The sequence below is a fragment of the Aphelocoma coerulescens genome, chromosome 2 (assembly GCF_041296385.1).
Source record: "Aphelocoma coerulescens isolate FSJ_1873_10779 chromosome 2, UR_Acoe_1.0, whole genome shotgun sequence".
In the NCBI taxonomy this organism is placed as follows: Eukaryota; Metazoa; Chordata; class Aves; order Passeriformes; family Corvidae; genus Aphelocoma; species Aphelocoma coerulescens.
Genome location: NC_091015.1, coordinates 106,541,019 through 106,567,396, shown reverse-complemented (window position 1 = coordinate 106,567,396; position 26,378 = coordinate 106,541,019). Strand labels below are relative to the sequence as shown.

Sequence of the window (26,378 nt, the reverse complement as noted above, 5' to 3'; positions counted from 1 at the left end):
TTCAGGAGCTTTGATTATTCAAAGCCTCTCCTATCCTTCCAGAAGGCAACCTCTGTTCCCTTGCATCCCATGCACTGTTCTAACTGAATTTTGCAGGACAAGCAGCCTCTTACTGAACTAAAAACCCGTCACGTACAAGTAGTAGTTTGTTGCAACTGCTGTTAATGGATTAAAGCATTTAAAACAAATTAAATCATTAGTACACTGGTTTTTGTGATGTAAACAGTTTAATGAATACATAAAGCACATAAAAAGCCAAAGATTAAAACAAAATTATTGTTACAACCACAATAAATTCTATAAATTTTTTTACAAGCATACTGCTTGCACAGCAGGTTTTACAAAACAGTGTATCACAAGCAATACCACTCCCTGAAAGCTAAGACTTGGAAATTAAAATCACAGTAAGTATTTACTTAAATCACATCATATACTAGTCAGACTAGCACTGATTTAACTACTTTTCAAATTCTTCATGGTGCTGTAGTATACATTAAAGCTTCCACAGGAAATGCAAATGGAGTTCAAGTGCAAAAAAAAGAAAAAAAAGATTCTGATTAATTTATCCCTCCATGGCTTTATTTAAAACTGTGGTTCCTAAACTTTTTGCCTGTGCATGGCTATTGCAACCATTTTTGTGGATCTCTGCTCTAGCAACTGCTTAGCTCAGGAGTGGGTTTGGAACTGCTGATTCTGAAATGCTGATCCCAAACCCTGATTCTGCTCAAGTTGAGAAGAACTTCAGCCCAGTGATGCTCCTGCCTTGTATTTATCTGTAGGACAGGGAAGCCCCATCTCTACCTTCTGTATTTCTTGCACCCAAGCATATAGAAACTGGGAAGGAAATACAGGAGCAAGGCTTCATACAGGCAACAGCAGCATGTTACAAGATTGCATACAAAACTGAAGCAAAATGTAAAAGAGAAATTGATAGAACCTTCCACTCAGCCTTGCCTCACCTATTGTTTGCTGTCACATATTTTGGTTTGTTGCATCTGTGTCACAAATGTAGTTTAAAGTTTAGTACGTTAATGCAAAATGTTAAACCAGGACAGAAAAGTTCTTGTTTCACAATCCAAACTTTAGTAGAAAAAAAAAAATAAAATCATAAACAAAAGGATTACAAAAGCATGAACAACTGCATCAAAGAAACAAAACAGCAGTCAGTACATACTGAAGTGGAATACAGGCTAGAATCTAGGAGCTGCAAAGAACATTTGATTGTTTTAACAAACTTGCTTCAACCAATATGCTATAAAGATTAGAAAGGAAATAATTTATTGTTATGCTACTCTCTCTTGCATGCTATTTAAAATGTCTGCACCACAGTTTCTTTCTGTCACCATTTTAAATTCCTTTTCAATACGATTCAGCTTGAGCTGTGCACAACAGTTTTGTTTCAAATATTCTACTTTAAGAAAAATGTTTAAAAGTACAAAGTTCAAGCTGGTTTTGATTGAGTTTCAGCTATCCATAATCTTGATGGGGTTGGGGGAAAAATGGCAAATGCAATTGCTGCCCCTTAGAGGAGAAGGAGTACTTTTGTACACTCCAGTATTTCTATTTTTAACAACTCCCATGGAACTCCCATGCACTCCTAATTTAACTTCAGAATTGCAGGGCAAGGGAGAACCTGCTCCCCATGAGAAAAGGAGGCCATGAAACAGTCCCAGCATTGTTCCTACTCCACCTTTCTGGACACAATAGTGCATATTATTCATTAATGTACTTCTCAGCTATGGATGCAAGAAGAAAATGCCTCCACAAAGAATTTATAATATGTTTTGCTTGAATGTCAGCCCTAAATCTGTACAAAGAGCAAGTGTTGTCTTCGCATTCCAGTGCTTGCTGGTGTGGGTAGTTGAGATGCTCCCACTGAGGCATGGGCTGGTTGAAAAAGGAAGACTGCAAGAAAGGCAGCAGCAGAACTGCTTTGAAATGCTTCAAAATAAATAAAGAAAAAAGTGCAAGCAAATAAACAGTGCGGCTCTAGGAACTTTTCCTTTTCAAGCCTTTGAAATTCATCCTTTAAGGTGCTTTTAGTGGTATCTTATTTGCCAATGACCTGTTTACTTAGTGGAGTCTGGAAAACTGCCAAGGGACTTCATTCTATTTTGGCTTGTTCATTAACACCTTCATCATCTATCAGTGATACTCTACAAAATTCAGCAAATGCCAACAACTATTTAGGGTTTAAGCACAAATTAACCATCTAGATTTCCTCTGTCTACACTTGTATAAATAAATGACACCACAAGCCTTTCTTGATACAAGAAACCAAAAGGCATTGTTTCAGAGGCTAAATAAATAATAGCTGAAATGACTGACGGTGCCGCTTGCTCAGTCCTTTCCACACTGAAGCCCTTCCACAAGAGAGCTTCCTAGGAATGTTTCCTAGGACATAAATCAATATTATCATTGTGTGGAAGAGTGCTAGAGATCCTTTGGCACGAGAAGTCGTACTGTGGCTGACTTTGCCAAAATAATTCGACTTTTCTGTGCTTCCAGCTCAGATCTGCAAATCAGGACTCTCTAACACTGTGAGTAGTCATTCTTAAGGGAAAGAAACCCAAACAACTACTTCTGCTAGGTAAAAAGAGTCAGAATTGTCCATAATTCTGTACTGTTTTGCAGACATTTAAGTTCTTCAGAATAGCAGTTTACTGAAGAGCAGCGATAAAAGAGATGATGTCCTGTGCTCTCATACATAATTACATAGAAATCTCTAGAGAATCATTGCAATTGTGTTCGCGCCAAAAGATAAAATACAGAATTTATACAGCTTGCAGACATTTTTTAGTCATTACTCCTAAAAACTGAGTTGATTGGTTTGATTTATTGCCAAGCAGGAATGCACATACCTCTGTATATTCTGTATGCAGAATCTAACTTTTTGGTATTGTTTCCTTGGTGTACAAAGAACATTTCATACACTATTTTTCATCGAGTAACACAGTACATGAACAAAACAGCAAGAGTTGAGCTGGCCAACCATGTTCCAGAAAAGAGCAGCTGGGAACAGTCTCTGCTATTTGCAGTAACAGCAAGAAAAACAGTTCTCTTCATGCTCACAGCAACTGCTTGTTGCATTTATGAACATTACACACAGGAACAATACTACAGAAACAACTGCCTGGCTGCTAAATCTTTTTCAATAGCATTACAGGCCCCAGTTTGTAAAGGTGAGAAATAAAATGAACAAAACACCCAGCTTGCTTAGTACAGCCTACCAAGCATGAGAAGCTTCTGGTTTTAAGTTTCTAGAGTATTTTTCATCCAGAGGTCTCTACATTACAATGATTCTTCAGGGAAGGGCTATTATACATTGTGCTTCCAGATGTGGAGCTGTGACGGACACTGACAGCCACAGCTGTGGGACCACCACAGATTGGTTTTACACCACAGGGCAGCTCATGTCCTGTCCCAGTGCAGCACTAAGAGATGGCACAGATCACAGGCTGGAACACTGAACAGACCTCAAAGGTTGTCAGAGGTTATCCAAAAATTTGGGCCCAGCCAGTAACTACAAATACTGCTTTTTGCTTTTGCAACATGCAACTTGAGCAATTACAATAAATTCAGCTAAAAGAAAGGTTTTACAGCCCTACAGCAGTTCCATTCGAATGCTTATGTAGTGTGTGGACACACAAACACAAGACTCCACTTATCATTTACATGGCAAAGGGTACAGCAAAAGTATGTTAAACTTTGCCACTTGAATAACAGTGAACTAATATGCCAGCTGCATAACTTATCAGAGGAGGCAGATTAATCCTGGAAAAGGGACGAATTCAATTAACAGCCTTTCATTGATACCTTGTTTTTGAATTCAGTGTAGAAATGGCTCATTATACAATTTCTAATATGAAATGCCTGGAACAAATCTATACTTCTTATGAGAACAAAGCAGCTGGACTATTTTGTACACCTGGGATTCAGGATAATAATTGTCAAGCTATCTCCCTGCCAATGCTGTCAACTGACCTTAAACTTACTCTTGCACAAGCAGGCTGAGAATTTGGCCACAGTTCCTTTTGCAACATCTATTTCCAAGTTTGTTTAGTGCCAAGATACGTAGAGATTGTCTTGCATTTAGTGCTCTCATCCAGGTCCCTTATGCAAATATTTAAGAACAACACACAAAAGCAGACTGAAGTTTCTCTAAATGGCACAGCATACAAATGCATACAATGCACTACATTAAATGCTCATAAAAATTCCTCTTGGTAATGTTTCTAGAGCCCCCTGGATTTCTAATACTCCTTGTTACTACCCAGAGTAGCTCCTCTTGTTTCCCAGATCTTTGCTTTTTTTGTTGTTGCTGTTTTCAGTTTAAAGCCAAGCATTATATTACAAGTACCATCCCGCTGGCTAGGTCAACTCTTGCATTATAGCAGCGAGACCTTTCTGTCAGACCCACCCTTCCTCTTTCATTGTACTGTATTTTGCTGTGGCCTCGCAGTTCTCTATTCCTCAGAGCTCACCTTGCCAGAGCCCCGCCGGGGAACGTGTCTTTCACCTCCAAAGAATCTGCCCAGCGAGTCAAGTAGACCCGAGTCTCTGTGCCGTGGGGATCCATGTCTGGCATGGTCTATAGTGCTCGCAGATGCCATTTTTGATCCGTGCCGGAAAGAGGAGCGTTTTTGTGAAGCCATCAAATCCGAATTCTCTGAAGCTGCTGCACTGTCCTCTTGGATGGTCTGTAGCTCGTCTGACTCTGAGGGCCGATCTTTGAAGGTGTTGTCTTCTCTTCCTGGGGCATCTCGGGAAAAGAGGCGGATCAAGTGGGGGCGACCAGTCCTGTCAGCTGGGTTGGCCTCGGGCCAGGCATTCTTCGGGTCTGCTGTGCCTTTGGAGTCTGTCACCGCTGGGCTCTTCGTGGAGGTCCCATTGTTCTGGTTCACATCTGCCTCTCCTGCAAACAACAAGGATGAGATATGAATACAGGCCTGTGAAAAACAGCCCTGGAACAATGCTGCTTTCTTTCCCTTGCCTTGAGATGCTCATTTCATACAAAACCCGTAATATGTGCAGTTGTAATGAAACTATGTTCTCTTCCAGCCTTAAAGAACATTAAGTTATCTTGGAACTGAAACCAGAATGATGGTCTCACACAAATTTGCAGTAGTTCTAGGTAATTTTTTGTTGTGGGTTTTTTTTTTCTTTTTTTAATTTAACACATTTATAAATAGATCGATAGATTACTTGAAGCATAACTGAAACTAACTTTATTTATATGGAAGTTTTGGGGATGAGGAGGCTTTCAGTGAGTAATCAGAATTCCTGTATTTTCCCTTGAGCACTGCAACTCTAACTATGCCGTCTTTGTCCAAAACGGGGAAAAAATAAATAATTACAGTGACATTGCAGATCTGTGCCTTCACAAGTGCACATTCCCTCTCCACGATGCCAGAGTGTTTGGCCTCATTTGGAATCCCTTGCTGTAACTTCAGTATGGATCAAACACACATAATGAGGGGAGGGGTTCCTTTTCCCCACTATTGAAATTGTCCTCACTTCAAAAAAGACAGCGAGCACTGAACTGCAATTTCTGCTTGGCCTCTCATGACAGTTTTTCTCCACGTAGGATGATCCTGGCACTCCAGGTACAATGTCCTAGCACTGATGCTGAAGGCCTAAAGCAAAACTGTCCAATTTGCATTTAGTGCTTGTGAGAAGTGACAAAAACAATTATCTGCAACTGACAAGCTTATTTTTTAGCCAAGAAAGGTATCAAGACAGACCCCTGTGGTAAGTGAAATGCCTGCTGCCTTCTCCACAGTTGTGTTCTGATGCTCCAACTAAAGTATCTAAGAAACATCAGCTGCAGCACACTTAGCCCTTCACCTACAGTAGCTCCTTCTATCAGTGACAAAAAGATTTATGGAGGTTTCTATGATCTATACCACGATTCCTACTGTTCTAAAGGAAACTGCACCCACGGAGGAGTATGACTTATCTCCAAGGAACACCAAAAGAGTCTTAGTGGGTCACTGCCTGAGGAGCAATCTACAGCACAGACACCTCCCACACACTCACTCTGTGTCAGAAATGTCTTTTGGAGTTAAGGGGGCTCAGAATTTCAGAAATAAGTTAGTCATGTGTTACCTTTAGGGTCTCCTAATTATCCTGTTACATCCTCATCTGATTTGGTCCTTGTTGCCCTGGGAGGGATAGGATCTGGCAAATACTGCTGTGTTTTTGAAGTACTCTGGGCTCAAGCACTTTGCTAATTCAGCAGAGCAATTTTAGACTTGACACAGTCATTTAATACGGTTTCACCCACTCACAGGGCCCTAAAGAAACCTTTTCTCAGGCTGAGAATAATTCTGAAATAATTTTATGAATTACAACACAAGACAGTAATGATGGCTTCTGCAAAACCTGTGTGTAGGTTACAACTGGTTGTAATCAGTCTGCTACAGTTTTTCATATGAAAACAAAGTGCAGTTTTGTTGGTTCCATTTTTTTTATTTCTTTTGTGAAAACTACCTAGAAAATGTTGGGGAACTTCAAGAAAAATTTCTTTGGTTAAAACATCTGGAAGTGTCTCTCAGGAATGCAATTATTTAACCATATTAACTGTCACTGAAGACCTCATCAGTGGGGAAAATACCTGCTGGCAACTTTGGGATTTGAGTTTTCCTGAAAAAATACTTTCAAATTTATTAGAAACCCTTAACATACCCAAATGATTTTCTTAACAGAACAAAAGCAAAGTAACTAGCGTGGATATGGGACACATTCTGAAACTGCAAAACATTTTATACAGCAACTCTAAGCCTAGATTCTATACCATAATACAAATCCATTCAAGGGCAGAAAGAAAAGCAAACAAAAGAGTTATTGTATTTAATTAAATGCATTAACATAACACCAGAGCATCTGCATACTAATATCTTTTACAACAGTTGTTCTTTGTGTCACTGAATACGGGTATTGGTAAGCAACAAAGAAGGGTAATTGTGCCACAAAAGTAGCTTCTCCCAATGCATACGCAGCGAGCTATAAAGTAGAAATCTTTCTGGAGGCTTTATTTCAGTAGTGAAAGCACACATTTAAGTTTGCCTCTAAATTTTCTTCATGCTTATGTCTTCTCTAATATATAAAAATATGTAAGAGATACTGTTAATATTTTTGCTAACTAATCAAAGACTTCCAGTGCATTTGGAGAGGCAGATCACTTTAATAATGTCCTAAGGACATCCAGAATTAATGGACTATATTAATATATGCTTATTTTTTCATTTAAAAACCAATATTTAGACTTTTATTAAAACCTATTGTAAATGCTGTGTATAGCTACTATTTTTTAAAGTTGTTTTTCTTTGGAAAATGCAGCTCTTTCTTAAAATAGAGTACCCGGCCTGTACCACATCACCTGTACAAGAGAAAGTTGCCCAGGAAGGAAGAGATCTTAGGCATTTTTTTACTAATCCTTGTAAAATGAAACACGGCAGAATGCATTGCCACAGGCATTGACTAGAGGGCTATGGCAGTGTCTTCTATTAATATGTAAGTGAATGCAGTCCTTGAGAGCTGCACAAATGAGAGCACAAGAAAAGCACCTCCTCACATTAGCCCAAAAGCAGCAGGAGGGAGCCAGACAGGAGCAGGGATGTGGCACTCCAGGTGGGGCCAAGGACCACTCCCAAAGGCAATGCCACCTCTCCACTTCCCCTCACCACACGCTGCTCTGAGCCTGCTGCTGGCACAGTGTTCCCTGGGCATGTTGGTCACAGTGAACAGAGCCATTTGTTCCCTGTACACACAGTGACTTCCAAAATGAGGAATATAGATGGACAAAAAATTCTTAACAGTCTGTTAAAGAAACCAAAGAGAAAGTCCAAAGGTGCTCTCACTGAGACAGCAATAAATCCAATCCTTCATTGTCTTTAATAAGAGTTAGGTCCCATATGAGTATTTTCAAAACTACTGTGGCCTTAGTGTTTGATTAGACACTGATAGTTTATCCCATTTCTTGAGAATCCAAATAACTCTTTTCCCTAAACTTCTAATTTCCTGGGAACTCTTGGCCCAATGCTTCAAACAACAACTCCTCTCAGGACCATGGAAATTTGTTCTATGCAAAGTACAATTTCCAATTTGGATACAAATATCCTCCTCATGGGTCACTTGGAAGGGCTTCTCTATGATAGTCCCCCCTTGTGTGCGCAGCAGTCTGTAGTCTTCCATACAGAGGACAACCTGGAAAGGGGTCCTTATGCTAAGAGTTTTAAAAAAGATTACAAGTTTTTCATCTCCTCCTACTCCTTTCCAGTCTTGCCTTCTTGCAGATACTTTTAATTCCTCTCACATTCCTATTGCTGCTCCCTCTACAACTGCTGTGAAATAAATGAGGAAGATGAAGCTGATAAAAGCTGAAGTCCATTCCCTTATGAGTTCTCAAGAGAGGCTTAGATGAACAGCCACAGTATATTGCAAGTATTGATCATAATAATACATGACAGCACCTTAAATATTTGTATGAAATTTTAAGTATCATTTACTCGTTACAAATGCCAAAAAGTACATTAATCAACTTTGTAACACTGAATATTGAATATACTTTTTCATAACTACAGGCTACTGTGATCAATTATACTTCCATTTTCTCAGCTTTCTTTTCTCAAGAGTATGAAGATGGAAATTATCTCACTGATCTTTTAAATCAACTTTTCATGTTAGCTTAAGTCATTTATATCTAAAAAGCACTGTTTTTCACTACATGAAATATAATCTGTATTTTCCCTTTTCTGCTTTTTAGATCCTCTCTCTTCTATAAGATGTCAACTTATAGACAGTTAAATGCAATGCAGTATAGTCCTCAATTCTGAGCTAAGTTTATTTCAGTATGTTTGCCGAAATATTGACAACAAAATATTAACTAAAACATCTGACTTTTTGTATTGATTCACCTGTTCTTAGTCACTTGAACAACAAAAGGTAACACCTAGAAATTAATCAACTTTGTCACAGCTGAGATTTCAAGATCTCTGGTAAGCTAAAGCAGTAAGGCAAATGTGTTAGTGATAGTTTGCCTTGCATTATTTAAGAGGCCAAGACCACTGTTTTGGAATGTGTGGCTTCTAATGACACTTGTGGTAATATCAGGCATTTGAAAGAATAAAAGGCCAGAGAAAACACATCCATCATCACTACATACATGCTGCAGCTGAGGGTATCTGGGTTCCAGCTCTGGGCTGAGATGATTTCCCAACAATCCAACTATTGGTTTGGACTTTTACTGCAGCACAGCCCACAGCAGAATAGAGCACCCACAGCCATTAGGCTTCACTACAGAAGTTTTGGGGAGACAGAGGGGAAAGAATTATGTCTGCATTGTTAAATCTGAACTGCAAAAGCTTGGTTCATCCTCATTATGCTAAGACACTGCAGACAAAAAATGGCTCTTAGCCTAACTTCACTAATATGGTTAGAAGGCAATATGCCATCAGACATTTCAAATTAACAGACCTAATTACTGGGTTTGTCTGATGCTTGTCAAACAGTTGGGAATCAATTTTGGACAAATATTTCTGTTTGAAATGGATGGCATGCAGTGCAATTGTGAAACAAATACTTGGTCACACCTCTGAACACAACCAGAACGGATGTGCTGGTGGATTTAACCTTTACACAAACATTTTCCCCATTTTCTAGCAGACTGAATGCAGAGAGAAGTGCCCATGTGTCTCATGATATAGATTCACACGAGTTTAACATTCCTACTGCACTTAGCCAAGAGATCATTTCCATTTCAGCTTGCTCTGCCCTCCCTCCCTCCTTGCCAAAGCTTATCACTTCCAGGGAAAAAAACTTCCACCCAAAGGCAAATTTTCTTTCTGGCTGCAGCATAACTGAAGGAATGATACTTTTCTACACAAGAAATTCAGTTTGTTCTATGGGCTAACCAAGCTGCAGACTAAACCACCACACAAACGAGAAACCACCTGCTAAGCATAACATGCACTCCTTTGACTTCCCTTCCTCGCTTCTTTCATTAGACATTTTACAGCATATAAAGCTCTTACCAGACTAGAATAAAAGTTGTGAGAGTGTTTCCATTTCACTGATGAGTTGAGTACATTTCTACACTGATGAAGCAGTGAATAAGGGGTCTGCTATGGTATAATTTTCCTTACAATGAAACTTAGTACTAAAAATACAGTAAAAACTGAAAAACCTCACCTGGTCCAGTATTTACTTCTATTGGACTAAACTAAAAAAAAGACCAAGTTTAGTTCTATACTACATCTTGGGTCAGTAAGGATCACTGGCTGAGCCTGCTGAAAGTTACTGCACTTTATTTTATTTAAAAACAATTTTATTGTTGGTAAAGGCCAAACATAGGTTTAGACATTTAGACTGCATTGTTGTGGCCGAGTGAATGAAACTTCCACTTAAAATTTTACAAGAAGTGCCTGAAAACTGCTGCTTTTCCTGCATCCCTGATGCCTCATGGAATACCAGCTACTAGCTATTCTCTGCAGAAAGCATTATGCCCCCTAAGAGCTAATGCCAGACAGAAAGTTAATAGGTCAAAAAGGATCTATTAATCACTGGACCTTTGCTAATACCCAAGCACTGGCACAGTTTCTTTCAGACTCATGAAAGATCTCATTTCTCCAAGCCCTCCCTGGTCCTTTCCTGCTGAACAAAAGCTGCTGAGGTAGCAGAGCTTGGCCTTACAGCAAAGCTCACATGAAAACACATGAAAGAGAGACAACAGGAAAGTATCAGGAAATATGGTTTCAACTGTCTTTGCTAGACTTCATCACCCCAAAGCGTTTAATATGTACCTGTGAACCGCTGCTTGTTACAAGAGTACCAGTTTTATGGCACATACATCCCTTAAGCACTGCTTTGCAGTAAAGCCAACAGTTTTTGGGAGAAGGATCCCTATGAAGTGGTAGTGGCACAGTGGGGAATTGTTGCTGTGGTATCTTTTTTGGTAGGGTAACTATACTGACTTTTTCAACTTACCCAGTAAAACCGTAACGTAACCAATCAATGACTAGTTGAAAACACACAGCAATGTGACATCCAGCTGGAATGGTGACTGTCTAATAAACATGCCTAAATCTTATTTTGTGAATCAGCAAACAGCACATAATTTTTAGCTTTGCTGACAGCTCCATGATTTGAGAGGGTTGGTCCAGTGAAACTACTACAAAATAAAAATGAGAAATTAAAAATAAGCTGTATACTCATTACAGCTTATGTTCAGCATTATCATTCTACTGAAGGCAATTATGTTTTATGGTATCAGTGTGTAAAAAGTATCAATACTCCCTGAGTCAGAGATTTTTGATATATCAGGAGTCCTCTTGCTGGAAAGCTTTTCTGTATTTTCACCAAGGCACATACAACTCCTAGGATCTGCATGTCAGAGATGTGGAAACATTTGCAAGTCTGTGCAGTAATAACCCAGAGTCCATGCCCAAAGTCTGGATATTAACGGGAAGCATGTGTGGTTACTGTGGGCTGAAATGCATTAACATCCCCCTGTGAGGGCTGCACTCCAGGAGCCAGGTTTCAGACTTGATGGAGGAAAAGAGAAGCGAGGTGGGGTCCGGCCTCTCCTCCCAGGCAACCAGCAACAGGGTAAGAGGAAATGGCCTCAAGGGGAGGTTCAGGTTGGACATCAGGAGGAATTTCTTCACTGAAAGCGTGATTAAGCATTGGATCAAGCTGCCCAGGGGAGCGATGGAGTCACTCTCCCTGGAAGCGTTCAAGGAATGACTGGATGTGGCACTTAGTGCTGTGGTTTAGTTGATGTGGTGGTGTCCAGTCAAAGGGGGGACTCGACCTTTGAGGTCTTTTCCAACCTCAATGATTCTATGATTCTATGAAAGAGAAAGTGGCTCAGGGCTGCTATGAGCCTTGTGGGTGTGTGAAGGTACTGTTTGCTTGTGAGGTCAAGTAAAGAAACCTGCAAGTAAAAAGAGGCATTCCAAAAAGCTGAAAGCATCCCCTGCGCAATGACAACTTTTGATCTCGAGATTGTAACTAAAACCCATCTACTTGATTGCAGAAACTGCCTTGCACTCTGCATGCCTTCCCAGAGTTGGGCACTTGGTTATCCGTGCCTCTGGTTCACAATGAAGAGCTGACACAAAGCCCACACGGTGGCCTACCATTGCAGAGGAATGCAGCAGTGTAGGCCTGGCTCGCACCCTCTCGCTCTTGTTTTCCAGAACTTCTGGCATTGCCTCCACTTGCTGAGGGTTACAAAGGCGAGTACAGAAAACAAAAGAGCCTGTGGTTGAAACCAGTGGGACTTGCTATGGCAGAAATTTGGAATCTATGAGAAGCATGTGGCAATTCTCCATACAGCCTGCAGAGAGTTTTTTAAAAATCTAAACAAAGGATTTTATCCACCCACCAATTTTCAAAGAAAATTGTTCCTTTGTGTTACTAGAACATATAGGTTTGTTTTAATCTTGAATATCTCACAAAAGATCCTCCTACAGCAAAGCAAGCTGGAGCATCATTTGTAGCAAACAATTTCATGTACTTAAGGAGGAGAAATTAAATCACCTGCTGACCCATCAGCATTTGTATTCTTTAAAGATCGTGCAACTCACTAGTATTAGACAAAGCTTGTTTGGTTATTCATCTTTCCTGCTTCAGTTGCATCGAGTCTGAATAATCGTTAGGTTGAAAAACTTGGATATATCCCTCCCCACCAAAGTAACAGTGTGACAAAATGAGTAGTGCTTCCATCAGACCTCACACCTTCCACTATCTTTTTTATTTTCCACATCAATTATGTTTTACTGGAAAATAACCTACTTCCATCAGTACAACTCAGTACCCAACATTACAGTTAAATTTCTTTCACAATAGCATAGAGAAACAGGGCCTTAAAAGCAGCAGAAAACAAAATGTTCATGAAGTGAGTGAAGTGAGTACAGCGACTGAACCAGCTGGTTCAAAGAAGTTGCTCAGAGCATGATAAGCAGCACAAAAAACCCCCTATCTGTTGAATATATTCTGTTAAAACCCATCACGTAGCATCTCCAAAAGAGGGCCTGATAACTCTACTGTGTTTTTCATGACCAGGATTTAAGTTTCTGAGTGGTATTTTATTATTTAGAAAGTATAAACTGCAGAATAAAATACACTTGTAGTAATTTAACCAAATAAACTACGTTTAAAAAACATGGTTTGATTGTGACCACAGGGAAACTTCTTACAGCATGAGGCTATAAATTCCAATTTCTAAGAGCTGCATTTTAGTCCTACAGAATAACAGTGTTTATGTGTGTTAACTTTTCCTGAGACCAACTAACCCAACTAGACCCAACAAAACACTTCACAGTAGTGAACACAGCCCAAAGCACTGTAGAGGAGCTTTTCATATGTTAAAATAAAAAGCGAATATGAATGCTTCTAACTCCCCCCAAAATAATGCACTGATTTGCTGGTTTGAGGACATAACTTCAAATTTTGTTTTCCAATAGAGCCTTGCATAGGGCAGGTCCAGGTAAAAAGAAAATTACAGGAGTATGGCAAAGTGACAAGTGCACAATGCAAGCTGGGTTTCTGGAAGCTGTGAATCACCTGCATGATGATGTGATCAATAAGCCTGGCATTTTTGTGCATCCTTCCGGTGTACATTGCCATATCTCTGGATTTCTCTATTTTGCCCTGTTAATGCATTCTGAACTGAAGCTTTTAATACCAGAAGTGATTTCAGAGAGTTATGGTTACAGAATTTGCAGTGAGGGGAATTACACTGGTAGTTTTTAGAAGACCTTTTTTTCCAGAAAATTCTGCAGTGCACCACAATGGTATAAATGACACATTTTGAGTATGACACACATATTTGCCAATATTTCTAAAAATACCTGAAATACCTGGGCACAAATAAGCCTGTAGACCCTTTACCATTGTGTTGCATTCTTGCATATGTAAAACAAAATTGGAGATCTGGCTCTTCAGAAGCTGACAAAACAGACCCCCTAAACAAACAAACACACACACAAGCCAAAAAAGATGGGGTAGGGTTGTTCAAATCTGCCTAAACTGCAGTTCTTTACAATCACAACAAGTCCACAGCCATTAGTTGCTGTCTGACATTATCTTCACTTTGGAACTGATTTTCACCTTACATCTATGGTGAAAGGTCAGAGGAGCAAAAGTGAGCAGGAGTTTCTTCCAGTTGCACAGAGCTTGTTCACAGAGCTTGTCACATCTCAGAAACTGATAAATTCCTCTAAGGTGATGTAAGCACCCCTGTGCCTTGTGGGAGGCAGCGCCCAGGAGAGCAGCTTCCTGCCCTAGGAGGGTGTAGAGGACCATGCTGTGACCTGCATATCCAGCAGTACCCAGGAGGTAGAAGATGAGCCCCTCTGTGTCCTGGGGGAAGGCAATGACTCACACCTCCAGCTTAAACCAGACAGTGGAAGAAGTGGAAAAAGCTCACACCTCGGTGGGGACAAGAGCCACACCACCAGCTGCATCCATGAGGTGGAAGCACCTCCGTAACCCTTGGGGGAAGCAGAGGACCAGGTCCTGAGCTTCGCCTCCAGTTCACGATGCTGCCATGTCTCCCATGAGCACTGTGTAGCAGCCATATGCAGCTCCAGCTCTGCCTGGGGTATGGATGGTGAGAAAGTCATTCTGCCTACAAGACTGGCAGCCAACTGTCAATTTTAAAAACACAGTAAATACTTCACATATGTGTCACTTCAGGGATGTTCAACTCCAGATCTTAGTTTTAGTCTGCCTGGCAATGCTTACTGTAACCATATTTTAAAACATTTTCATGTAATGAAACGGATTTTAGAAGATAACACTCAAGGTGATTGTGACATCCTCTGAGCTCTTGAGAATGAACCTAAAAGCCTGGTTTCTCAAAGGACAAATTCCACATACCATATCCAAAGTCAATACAAGAAATCACAGCTGAGCACATTTATGGCAGGGATGCTGCTGGGCACAGACTCCAGAGGCTGCATTTGGAATCTCTTGCAGTTTAAAGTCTCTCTGCAGGCCCTGGCACAGGAGCACAGTACTCGAGGATGTTGCATCCTGATCACTGCTGTGAACGGAGGGAATGGGATTTTTGCCACCATGCTCTGTCCTGCTTGTCAAAACAGCTTTGTCTGGAAGCTGCACAATGGAGAACGTCAGCACAGACCTAGGAGCAGAGCCATGGAATTGCTGTGCAGAATGAGTGGAGGGTAGGAAACATTGCAATGCATGCAATGAAAGGTGGGTAGTTAAATACTAGCAAAAATTATTTCAAGGCCTTTACACTTTTACTATCAATACAATAAAACCCCCAAGAGTTTTAGAGGTAGTTTGCATTAAACAGCAAAAATAAACTGTTTAGAGACTTCTTAGTGAAGCGATTTCCTCAGTGAAGAAATTTGGTATCCAAATAAATGTTTTTTAGAAGGGAACTCTAACATATGCCTGAACAATTAATATGAGATTTGATTAAAATATCTGCCTGCCTGGCAGACAGATTAATAGAAAACCTTATTCCAGAACTTATCATAGGTTTTACAGGAGGCAGTATCTTCTTCACCATAGCCTCCAGAGAAGCCCTAAAACCAGAAAACAAGAATACTTGAAACCAAGCAAATAAAACAACAAATCCAAAGGATTTGTTCAGCAGTCTGCACTGACTGAACTGGCACAGGGCCTAACAGCAGAGATAGTATTCCATAGAAATATTGGCAGAAAGCTGAGAATAAGATGTTCAGAAAAAAGATACCAGGGGGGAAAAAAAAAAGAGAGAGATGAGTGGTTTTTTTGATGATGAGCTGAAGACATTTAAAGCTGGATACGAATCACCTCGTCTGTCTATACTGCAAGCAATGACCGGCACTTACCAGGGAATAAAGAAACCTTACCAATAATCACATGGAAAGACTTTACACTCCAAGGTGAACCAGAGAATCCACAGTGTTATAAGTCTAGATACAAGACTTCCAATCCTGGAGGATAGGACAGTATTTGCTCTGCTCACACCATTCTGCTGTTCTCTCCTGTCAAGCACTGTCTCCCTCTCTGGCCCCCAGCAGTTTCCAGTCCTTCCTCCCACCGTCCCTTCCCAAGGCTCCTGGACCAAAGCTGCTGTCCAAACCACTCTGCTGTGTTGCCTATCCAGTTCCCACGAGCTTCACCTCCACAAAGATCATGATGCCTTGCCAAGCTGCTGCAGGACTTGGCAGGCTTCTTTTGGAACAAATTCCAAATTATCTCTGCACAGGAATTCACCTCTGAAATCTCTCCTTGTCGTAAAGCCTGCCTGCCCAATACCAGTCAGAGCTGTCAGAAGCTAGTAGAAGTAGACAACAAATACTCACTTCTAAATCAACTGCAAGAGTCAAAAGACTAAAGTGCTACCTCTCCTAACCTATTCTGTCAAAGGCTTAAAACCCATGCATGTCTTATGATGATTACACAAAACATCTAAATTCAAAGGGTCCCCACTTGGAAAATAAACACTGCATGGCCTTTTGCCCTTTCTCACATGGTTCTGCTGCTCTGGATTACTGACACTTGTCCACATAAGCTAAGAGCTTTCAAAGTCATGTCAGGATACATTTCACAAACACCTTTCCAGCAGCAGCCCTCTACAGCTCTGCTAACGCAGCACGGCTGGATCAGCACCTGCCTGCAGTTCCCTTAAACCAGCATTAAGTGTTGTGTGGTTGGTGCCACAGACTGATCTGGTTTGGGGAGTTTGCCTTCTCTTCACTGAAAGAAGAAATACTTCATTCCTCACCCTTCCCAGTGAAATTTAAATGGCTGTACTAACACAAAGATCATACACTGCTGCCTGCTCTATGTTCCAATCACAAACAGGATTCTCCCCATTTCATGCTACAAGCTCATCTATACAGGTACTGCTTGAAAGGAAAACAAAACATTTCTGTACTGGCAGAAGGAGGGAGCGAAATTTCAAGATTTCCAAAGTAGCCTAGGCCATTGGTATGATTTGTACAGCATGAAATCCCACATTTCTAAAAGATGTATTTACATGGTGTTTGATAGACTGAGAGAAAATGTGATCTGCTCACGCATCAATTTAAAATAATCTATTACTTCAGTGGGATTTTACCTGAGATACAGTATACTCTTAGTCAGAAAAAAAACCCCAAGGAAATTATTAGGGAATCCCAAAGCTGTTAATGTAAAACTAGATATAAAAGTCCATTTCTGCCTCTGAGCTAAGCATCTCTCAGAACAGCCCTATAGATATCTGCTCTAATATTTCTAACCTCAGCTATTCTAGGTCTTCAGAAACTCCATTCCACTCTCCATCATTATAAACCACATCATACACACCTAAATATATTAATGATTCTGTTCTCACCTATACTAGGCCACATCAGACATATTTTCTACACACTAACAAATCAATGATACCAGATTACAAATAATTAAGAGGTTTTTTACATTAAAAAAACCCAACACTTTTTTCCCCCATGCTGAACACTTGTGAGCTGTACCATAGTTCTAAATGTGACTCAATGCTATACGAAGAACAATGGTGACAAACTGTATAAAACCGCGGCAGTGATCGATGGTACTTTACACAATATCTGCTTTTCAGTAGCAGCATTCTGAGAGTGAAAAACTGCTTGCACAGTACCAAGCCTTGTACCAGTTCGTGGGAGTTACTACTATTAAAAAAAGAAAGAAAGAAAATACAAGAATTCACAAACTTTATTTTGCTATTTGAGTACGTATAAAGTCACTTCTCATGTGATGAAGAAAGCTCGGTCAGCAAAAAGAGCTGTTAGTTCTGAAGACTAAAATGGCAGTATGATTGAGCTACACAATATTTCAACAAGCAAGAAAGGCTATAAACATGTTTTTCCCAAGTGTACTTAGGTACATTTCTCTCAATCCACCCGGCAAGCATGAGAGTGAGTAAAACCACCACTCTAGAAAAGTTTACAAAGAGCCTAAGAGCAACTCAGTGGGTTACACCAGAAGGACTCTCATAGGGCAGCATTGTATGCAGAAGATGCACACAGCACACAGTCCTGGTTACCCTAACTTAGGATGCAGCCCTGGGGAGGCAGGTGATACCATGCCTGCTTTTTGCAGGCAGATTGCTCCACTGAGCCCAAGGCTGGCTGGAAGTCATGTTGGAGCCCTCAGCACCACGCTCATCCCAGCCAGCAAACCTGACTAATGCCTGGCTTGGTGCTGCACTGACCTGGGACTGGCAGCCTCCAGCTTTCCTGAGTGCAGCAGCCCTGTGTCTGCTGGCAAAAGGCTCAGCAATTCATGGTTCTGGGCCTGTGTGTGCAGGAGCACCATGCACAAGCCATTTCAGAAATAAACAAAACAACTCTGTCTTGGTTTTCTCAGCAGGAAGTTTTCATTTTTCTGCCTCCTAGGAAGTTGTGCAGACAACTCACAGAAGGTAGAAAGTGCTCCAAAGACAGAAAAAAAAGCTGTGTTAATCTTATCTCTGAAAATAGAAATTCATTTATTTCCCAGGTAAGTGCTGTAAGAGAATTTCTGCAGCCACAAATTGGGACTGGCAAAATGAGAAGTCTTTCATATTCACAGTCTGTGGTATCCCAGAAAGTTACTCAGCATCCTTTGAAATATGTAAACAGTGCAATCTGTTTATAAAATCTTTGCAACTTGGTTCAGTTCTCAATATAGGATGCAATCCATTGTAGAGAACCATGGACTTAGCTCATCCTGAGAAAACAGGATAACCAGGACAGTCTGACAAAGGGGTGCCACAGACTGCAGAAGTCAAATGTGCTGGAAGTAGCAGGAAAACTGCCTGTGCCTCCAGATTTGTGTTCATGCTCTACTAGGCTTTTTTTTTTTTTTCCTCCCCACTGAAAGCCTGAAGTACTGGAATCAAGAATAAAAAAAATACAAAGGAGAAAAAAATCTAACTCCATCTATAGTAACTGTGAAGAACAGTAGGAAAAACACATGGCTCAAGGATTCATTTCCAGGTCCCAAGTGCATGAGCAGGCTCTGCAGCCTCTTCTCACTCGTCTGTGAGCTCCCTGTCCCTGTTCAAGGTCAGCTCTAGCCCAGGTTCAGGCTGCCAGGAGACAGCTGGGATGAGAAAAAGGCCTGTGGGGCTCCTGTGGGGTGGCTGGGCTTGTGTCTCCCCCCCGGTGGGACCTGCCAGGACTCTGACAGCCCTCGCTGCTCCCCTTGCTGGGTGCCTGCCTGACCTGCCCTCCTCGCTGTCACCCTGGTCCCAGCTCATCCCCACGCTGCACAGGCCACTTCTGCTGCTCCCCAACAGCATGAAAGCATCAAGCTGTGAGAAGCAAATGCACTTAATTTTGAACTCTCATTTATTATCTTTGGCCTATTACAGGAGGGATTGAACCTCCAGAGTATCTCCTTCAGCAGCAAAGCCCACTGCAGACAGTATTGCCTGAGAAACAGAAGTGAAACAAAAAAGAAAAAAAAAAAACAAATACATGCAGATTAACAGACCAAGATACATTTCATAAAAATAAGAAAATAAGTAGTTCATGATAGGACAAAAACTTGCACTTGCAAAGTCTCCAGCTCTGACTGCTTGCCTTTCAGAAAGTGTCATAAAGAGGCATTTACTGAAACAAATCCCCTTCTTCCCACCCACATCTCCTGACAATTCTTTTCTGTGACAATAAATAAGACAGGTCTATCACTCACCCCATTTTCAATTTCTCAATCTTCTATTCTGGCAAGAAAAATATTTCTCACATACCTGAAAGGAATAAAATTAAGGCCCATATTCTTTGCAGGTGGCTGACACAACTTAGTTGAAATCAGCAATTGTCAAATTATCCTACACTTCTACTGATGGCACAAGCAACATGTTGCAATCAATATTAAAAAAAAAAAAAGATAAAAAATTATAGAGGATAACTTGATGTGAAGCTAGACCATGACATTATCTGAGCATTTATTCTTTTTCATATACATCTAATTTGATACAGTCTGACTAGATGATTGCAAGTTGAAGTCATGCTGCTTACATCTTTCTCTCATTGCCAGGTCTGTCACACATAATAAAAAGTGTCAGGCTTTCCAAATACAGTAAAAGTTAACTGATAGAGTAGTTCACACTTAATTAGTGCACACTTTGTGCGGTCCTTAGAAGCTGCATGGGGCTAGCTAAATGATAACTACCATTATCATTATCATAACTAACCAGCAGATACAACTGCATCATCTTCAGCTATTCCTCTTCTGCTTGCACTGCAGTATAGACCTGTTTTTTTAAAAAAATTATTTTGACTGGTATTTAAGTCAGTGGGAGCCACTTGCACTTCTGTGAGTGGCAGGACACCCAGCCCAGTTCACAGGAACTTTAGCATAATTGGGTGGATGTACAACCTGTGTACCAAAGATATATGTCCAAGATTATCCAAAAAAAACCGCATCTGTACAGCTCTAAGTCAGCATGGATTCACAGGCAAGTGAGACCTACTTAATGAACAAACTATTAAGTTTTGTAAGCAGAATCCTTCTGTTAGCACTATTCTGCGTGCACATGTACAGATATCTGATGTAATTAGCAAAAGCCAGCTTAAGTGGTGACTGAATAAAGGCAGTTCCCTTGATAAATTTAAACCCTTAACAAATGAATAAATGTCAGGAAAAGGCAAGGGTGGATGTACTGCAACGCAGAGGCACCACATCCCTGGAGAGTGCACCAGGTTACCTTCTGACAGTGCGGTTTCGCATGTGGCCATACACAGTTTCTCCAGCAACATCTACACAAACATGAGCATTAGTAACTTGGAGCTACCAGCAGCATTAAGCCTGCAGAAGGGCTAGTAACTAGATCAAATATGCTTTAAATGGTAGCCAGAAGAGGAATTGACATGAAAATGAAATACATTTAGAAGGATCAGTGATTCCATTAAAGAAATTTATCCAGACTGTCTTTCATGTTTTGTAACACAAAACAGATCAAGCAAGGCTTTGCTTCTGAAAAACACAACATTCAATGAATGCCATGGCACTTGAATGCTGACTGGAGAGATGTCAGTGATACCAGAGAAGCAGTGTCTTTTCTTCCTCCACGAAAACACTGTTTGCCCTACACAATAGCTAAAAAGTCTTTAAAAAATGGCTGAGTGGAACTCTTTTACCTCCTACCAAGGATACGTATCATGGATTATGTGCTTCATCTGCCTTACAGGAATTACACAGTATATCATGATTCAGAACTATGCTGACCAACCCTTGGGAAACATCTATCATATTGTCAAAGCATTCCTTAGCCCTTCCTGCATCTATTTTACAAAAATTGAAAATCTGTGTAACACACAGTCTCCGAAGAACTGAGGCAGCCTTAGCTGTACCCCAAATGGCCTGAAAAACACTCTGTTCTTTTTGTTTGCTCGTACCAGATGCATTCTAGTGGTATAGCTGTGCCCATGCTATGTGTCAGGATGTGAATTCTGACATCCTCTGTCACCCATCCTGCCCAGAATGGTTTTTCTGACACGGGAACGTAGACACAAAGGTGTGGAAGGGGAAAGCAAAGGGACTGCAAGCACATGAATACAGGAAAAAGCCAGGACCTAGCCCTAGGAGAGATGGAAAATGTTGCAGCATACAATGGAATGTGTTCACCCAAAGCAATTTAAAAGTGAGTGGTCTCCAAAAGTGAAATTAAGTATTTTTATTGTGTGGTTACTGCCCCAAAATACCTTCCTTTTTGAAGAAAACCTTTGTATCAAATTGCTTTTTAGGGCAAACAAATTACTAGGAAGACAAATTCAGCCTTGTCATGGGTATGACCAGGTTGTTTTGGCAGTAAAGTCTAATGGAAATCTAAAGCAAAAAAGCCAAATGTGCAGCCACTCTACCTTGGAATTAGGCTTTGTTTGAAATGGGGCGGGGAAAGGAGGTGGTAATAAAGCAGTGGCTGTCAAATTCTGCTTTTGGACTATTATTGCAAATTTAACCAACCAATGCAAACAGATTACAACGAGCTCAAAAAGAATTTAAAAGCAGAAGCAAAAATCAAATTAGTGCTTAGCCAAGTGGAACTGGATGTTACAGACAGCTGCTGTTTAAGAATATGTGTCCATTTATCCGTCTTGCTTGGCTTTCCCCCAGTGTGTTCTTACAAAACACACACAGCTGGGGCACTACTGCCAGCCAAACTGGAAAGGTTCAGTGGTGTCAGTATTTCGCCTGTCAGGTTAAAGCTCATATGCAGTCTGGCACTGGGTATTTTGACCTTCAGCTCCTGCAAAAGAACCCCGAAACCCTGTCCAAACTTCCAAATGCCAACAGTTGTTTTACATCTCAGGGTTCCCAGAACATGGTATTGACAGTGTTCAGTACTAACACTTCCATGGACCACATTTTTCTAGTCCTTCCCTTCCATTTACAATTTTTCCTTTGAGACTGCACTGTGAATGTGAAAATGTTTTAGGATATTCTGCAGAGCTCACCACTGTGCTTAGTGTTCTTTATTACTTACAACACACTCAGGTTATGATCTTTCTCATAATTTTTCCAGAGTATTTAAAATTCCCTTCAGGTATTTCAGAAAATCCACCCACAATGTGCAAATTGCCTGCTTAAGAATTTTGTGTCTGCTTCTTGTTTTCTACCAGTTTCATACTCTTAATAGAGAGGGTAATATGCTATCAATTTATCATGCACATTCATCTGGTTTTTGTTTTGTTTTGCTTGATTGTTTTTTAAATCTGAAGCAAGATACTAATTCATGGTACTCAAAATAATTAAGAGAAAGGAGAAAAGGTCAGCAGTAGATTCAGACATTCAAAGTACTTTTCTTCATAAACAAAATCTCAGTGGGACCCTGAGACAACTGGCTTTGCTAAATACCCTCTGCAAGATAAAACCAGAACAGCTTTCCCACCTTCCCGTTCTTCCTTGAGACCACAGCTGGAACATTCACTGATATTCAGCATTTAAAAATCAAAAAAGAAAACATCTAAATTACCTTAAATTGACCCTTAGCATATGGACCTTTTTTATGCAGCAATTTGCTGCTATCTAAATAACCACTTGCTTATGGACTCATTACCATATACTTTCTGCCCCACCAGGAGAAAATAAGACGGCAAAGGGAGAAATGTGTGCGTCTTCTACTCAGCAGGAATATCAAATCAAGTGTCAAATTTACACATTCCCATTTCCAGCCTCTGGCCCTCCAATGATGTAAAATCTAACAAACTGTGTGTGCTTCCTGATTATAAGCAGCTCAAAGCCAACCATCGCAGCCTATTCCACTGGGATGAGCTGAAAGCAGTAGGAAGAGCTCATGAGATTCTAGACACAGTAATTGGTCAGATCTGAAATCCAGGGCTAAGACTTATTCCCTTTCCTAAAAAGTACAGACAAACCTGAAGTTATAGATGAATACTACAAATACAAAAGTAAAAATATGTTTCTTATGCTGACAGCATTAAACTAATTAGCAGGGAGAAAAGGGGAAAAAGAAACCCAACAACAAACCAGTAGAACTCTATGATGAGACTATAAATATTACATTGAGGCCCACTTCAGTAGCTGAGAACTAGCAGTTTTGCTAAAGATCATATGTTTTTTCCCCTGAGATTTTAATAGGGCATGGGCACTGCACCAGCAAAACCAGAAACACCAGATCTTAATTTTAAATTAATGCAATTTATAATCTTCAACTTTTATTCTTCTTCATCTAGAATGAAAAGATTAGGTAATATGACCATCCCAGAGAACACAGAATATATGTATCTGTATCTTTTCTGCTGCTAACTGTGCAACACTTGTGTGCCATACAAATACTTGTTTGCACACACACATGCACAACATAAGAAAACCTCAGCTTTGTTACTGGTTTTCAAATTCAAAGAAAAAACAAGACATCCTGTTGCTGAATATGTCTCAGTCTTGACTAGAATTTGTTACTACAGCAGAATAGCCTCAGCAGCCCTGAGCAACACTATTATCCCAGGTCATCTCATCAGTATTCATTTGTGCAAGGCTGGAATATTCACTGATCTGTGGCTTGCAGTGTCCCACATTCAACACTTAAAAATCAAAAAAGGAAACATCTAAATTACTTTAAATTTACCCTTTTTCATCCCACTTTTTTCTTTTTCTGATGATCAGGGATGCAAGAAAAGAGACAGACTGGCTAATATTGTTTAGAATATTTGTAGTAACATGCAGGTTAATCATCAAGAAGCTCACCAGAAGGAGAACTTTGTGTGTTTGTCAGTAGAGAAGCTGCTAGAAAGCAGCTGAAGGAGTGACTCCTGGTAGTAAAGGAGGACCATGAAGAGGAGAAGAGGAAAAGGAAGAAAAGGTATGAACCAGCCAGATGGAAGGATGCAAATGCAGCTAAAGGTCTGGCAGAAAGAAATGGATCAGCAGCTGAGAAGAAAATGTGGTGAGAAAAACACAGGAAAAAAAGACTGGTGGTAAGCAAAAGCAGACAGCAGCAGTAAAATAGTGTAGTCACACAGGAGGAATCGGTCACAGTAAAAAGGAAGACCACTGGGCTGGAGAAATGACCTGGAGCATAAGAAAAGTACAGTCCATGGTACAAGTTCTGTTTGCATCAGGAGGATCTTTAAACTGCTTTAAGGAAAAGCAGGAGTGCCAGATGAGACTAGGGGGGCAAGGAGGGAGCTTTTAAAAAAAAAAGCACCAGGCAGGCTAAAACACAAAAAAATTCCGAACATTTATTTCTGCACCACCCTATTCCACTAAAATCAGGGATCTGGCACAGATCAGGCTGCATTTCTTGACTGCCAAACCGGTTTAGTTTGAGATAGTAACAACAAGGTAACATAAACTCTGGACTTTCCTCCTCAGAACGAAATCACGGCAACCAGTGATCCTATTGTGCTTTGTTGTTGCATAATTGTTAAAGAAATGCTTTCCGATGCCCTGTGAGAGGGGGTACTATCTCGAAAGCTCAAAGGGATTGTTCATTTGATCACTAAGCACAGTGTTATTCCAACCACTCATGCACGCAGAGAATGCCTCTATTCTTATGCTCCCCTGAGAGCTGAGATCATCTGAGATATGTCGGCTACCACATATAAAGGCCGAGGTAGAACTGCTGGCAGGACATTTTAAGTGAAGTATTTTCACAGACCTGGAACTTCTCTTCTGTCTTTTCGGATGAACTCGCTGACCACTGGGCTAATCTAAAAGGTGTGAGGATACAAGCAATCCTTAAGAGTTCCAGGCTCTAGACCTTGTGAGCTGAATGATGAAGCAGTTTTAAGAATGACAAAACAGATACAGATGTGCTTCTAATCCCAGATCCGTCTGTCTCTCCCCAACGATGTAGGCAGAAACCTAAAAGTGCGTTTGATCCAAGGTTCTTAGCACAAGCAGATACTAACATATGAGGAAAAAAAACCAAAACGGCCCCCCCGACCACCCCCCCAAAAAAACTTCCCAAAAAGCCACACTCCAAAGCACAAGGAAAACCCCTCCACTCAAAACCCAAACACTAGACTAAGCAGCTGTGCACAAAGATAATGTAATTAGGAAAGAATAAGGTCATTCCATTCTTCACTGTTCTGCCATCTCCTATACAAGATTTATTTCTTATCTCTTAAATTTTGTTTTATAATATTTCATTCAAGTCACATCCTTGTGATGCACTTTCATGATTCCTGAATTGCTTTGTTGAAAACATTAAGTTGTTTACCAGTAATCTCAAAAATGAGATGTTCAGCCTCTTACCCACAGGTAAGTTAATAAAAAAATAAACCAAACCCCAAACAACAAAACAAACCACCTCTGATTCACACCACTTTTAGCACAAGCATCATATAAGCAAGAACTCCAATTGGTACTATCTGCTAAAATCTACAGATAATTATACACTTTCCAGCTTACACTTCAGAGAGACAAGGAAATTGCCTTTGCATCTCCACTGTGTGCACATTACTGTTCTCTGAATTAACACACAAACCAGCCTAGGAATTAAACAGATGAATGTACAGAGCATGAAAGGACATAAATATGCTTTATCAAATTCCTCCCCCTAATCCAAGTTGCATTTTTATCTTCCCCTCTGTGGAAGACACAGCTTACTAGCATGGTTCCTAATTTTTGTGTATAAATAACGTCCTTAAAATAAATGCACTATTGCAACCACAACATTTAAGGAGATCTGAAATGTTGTAAAACCCTACACTCAATACAAATTAACTGCAATTTTCAGAAAGATGTGACCTCATTAGCAATTCTACAAAGAAGAAATGTTAGGATATTTCACTCAGATGAAAATGTCACTATTTGCACAGACTTTTTATTTAACATTATAGGTAACAAAAAAATACAACTTTCCATCATCCTGAGAACCTCCAGATCCCTTTTTATTCTCTGATTAAAATAGAAAATAAAACAACTAAATAAAAATACCAGAACTA

General features: G+C 40.3%; 1 protein-coding gene across 15 annotated transcripts in view; it reads right to left on the bottom strand.

The window, feature by feature from the left end:
* MBP (myelin basic protein) overlaps positions 1-26,378 on the bottom strand; it is a 111,356-nt gene that overhangs the window by 14,297 nt on the left and 70,681 nt on the right. For all 15 annotated transcript variants that reach the window (XM_069004310.1, XM_069004311.1, XM_069004306.1 and 12 more), the window contains one exon: positions 4,485-4,915. In XM_069004310.1, coding sequence (XP_068860411.1) covers positions 4,485-4,915 — 431 coding nt within the window. The remainder of the gene's footprint in view (positions 1-4,484; positions 4,916-26,378) is intronic.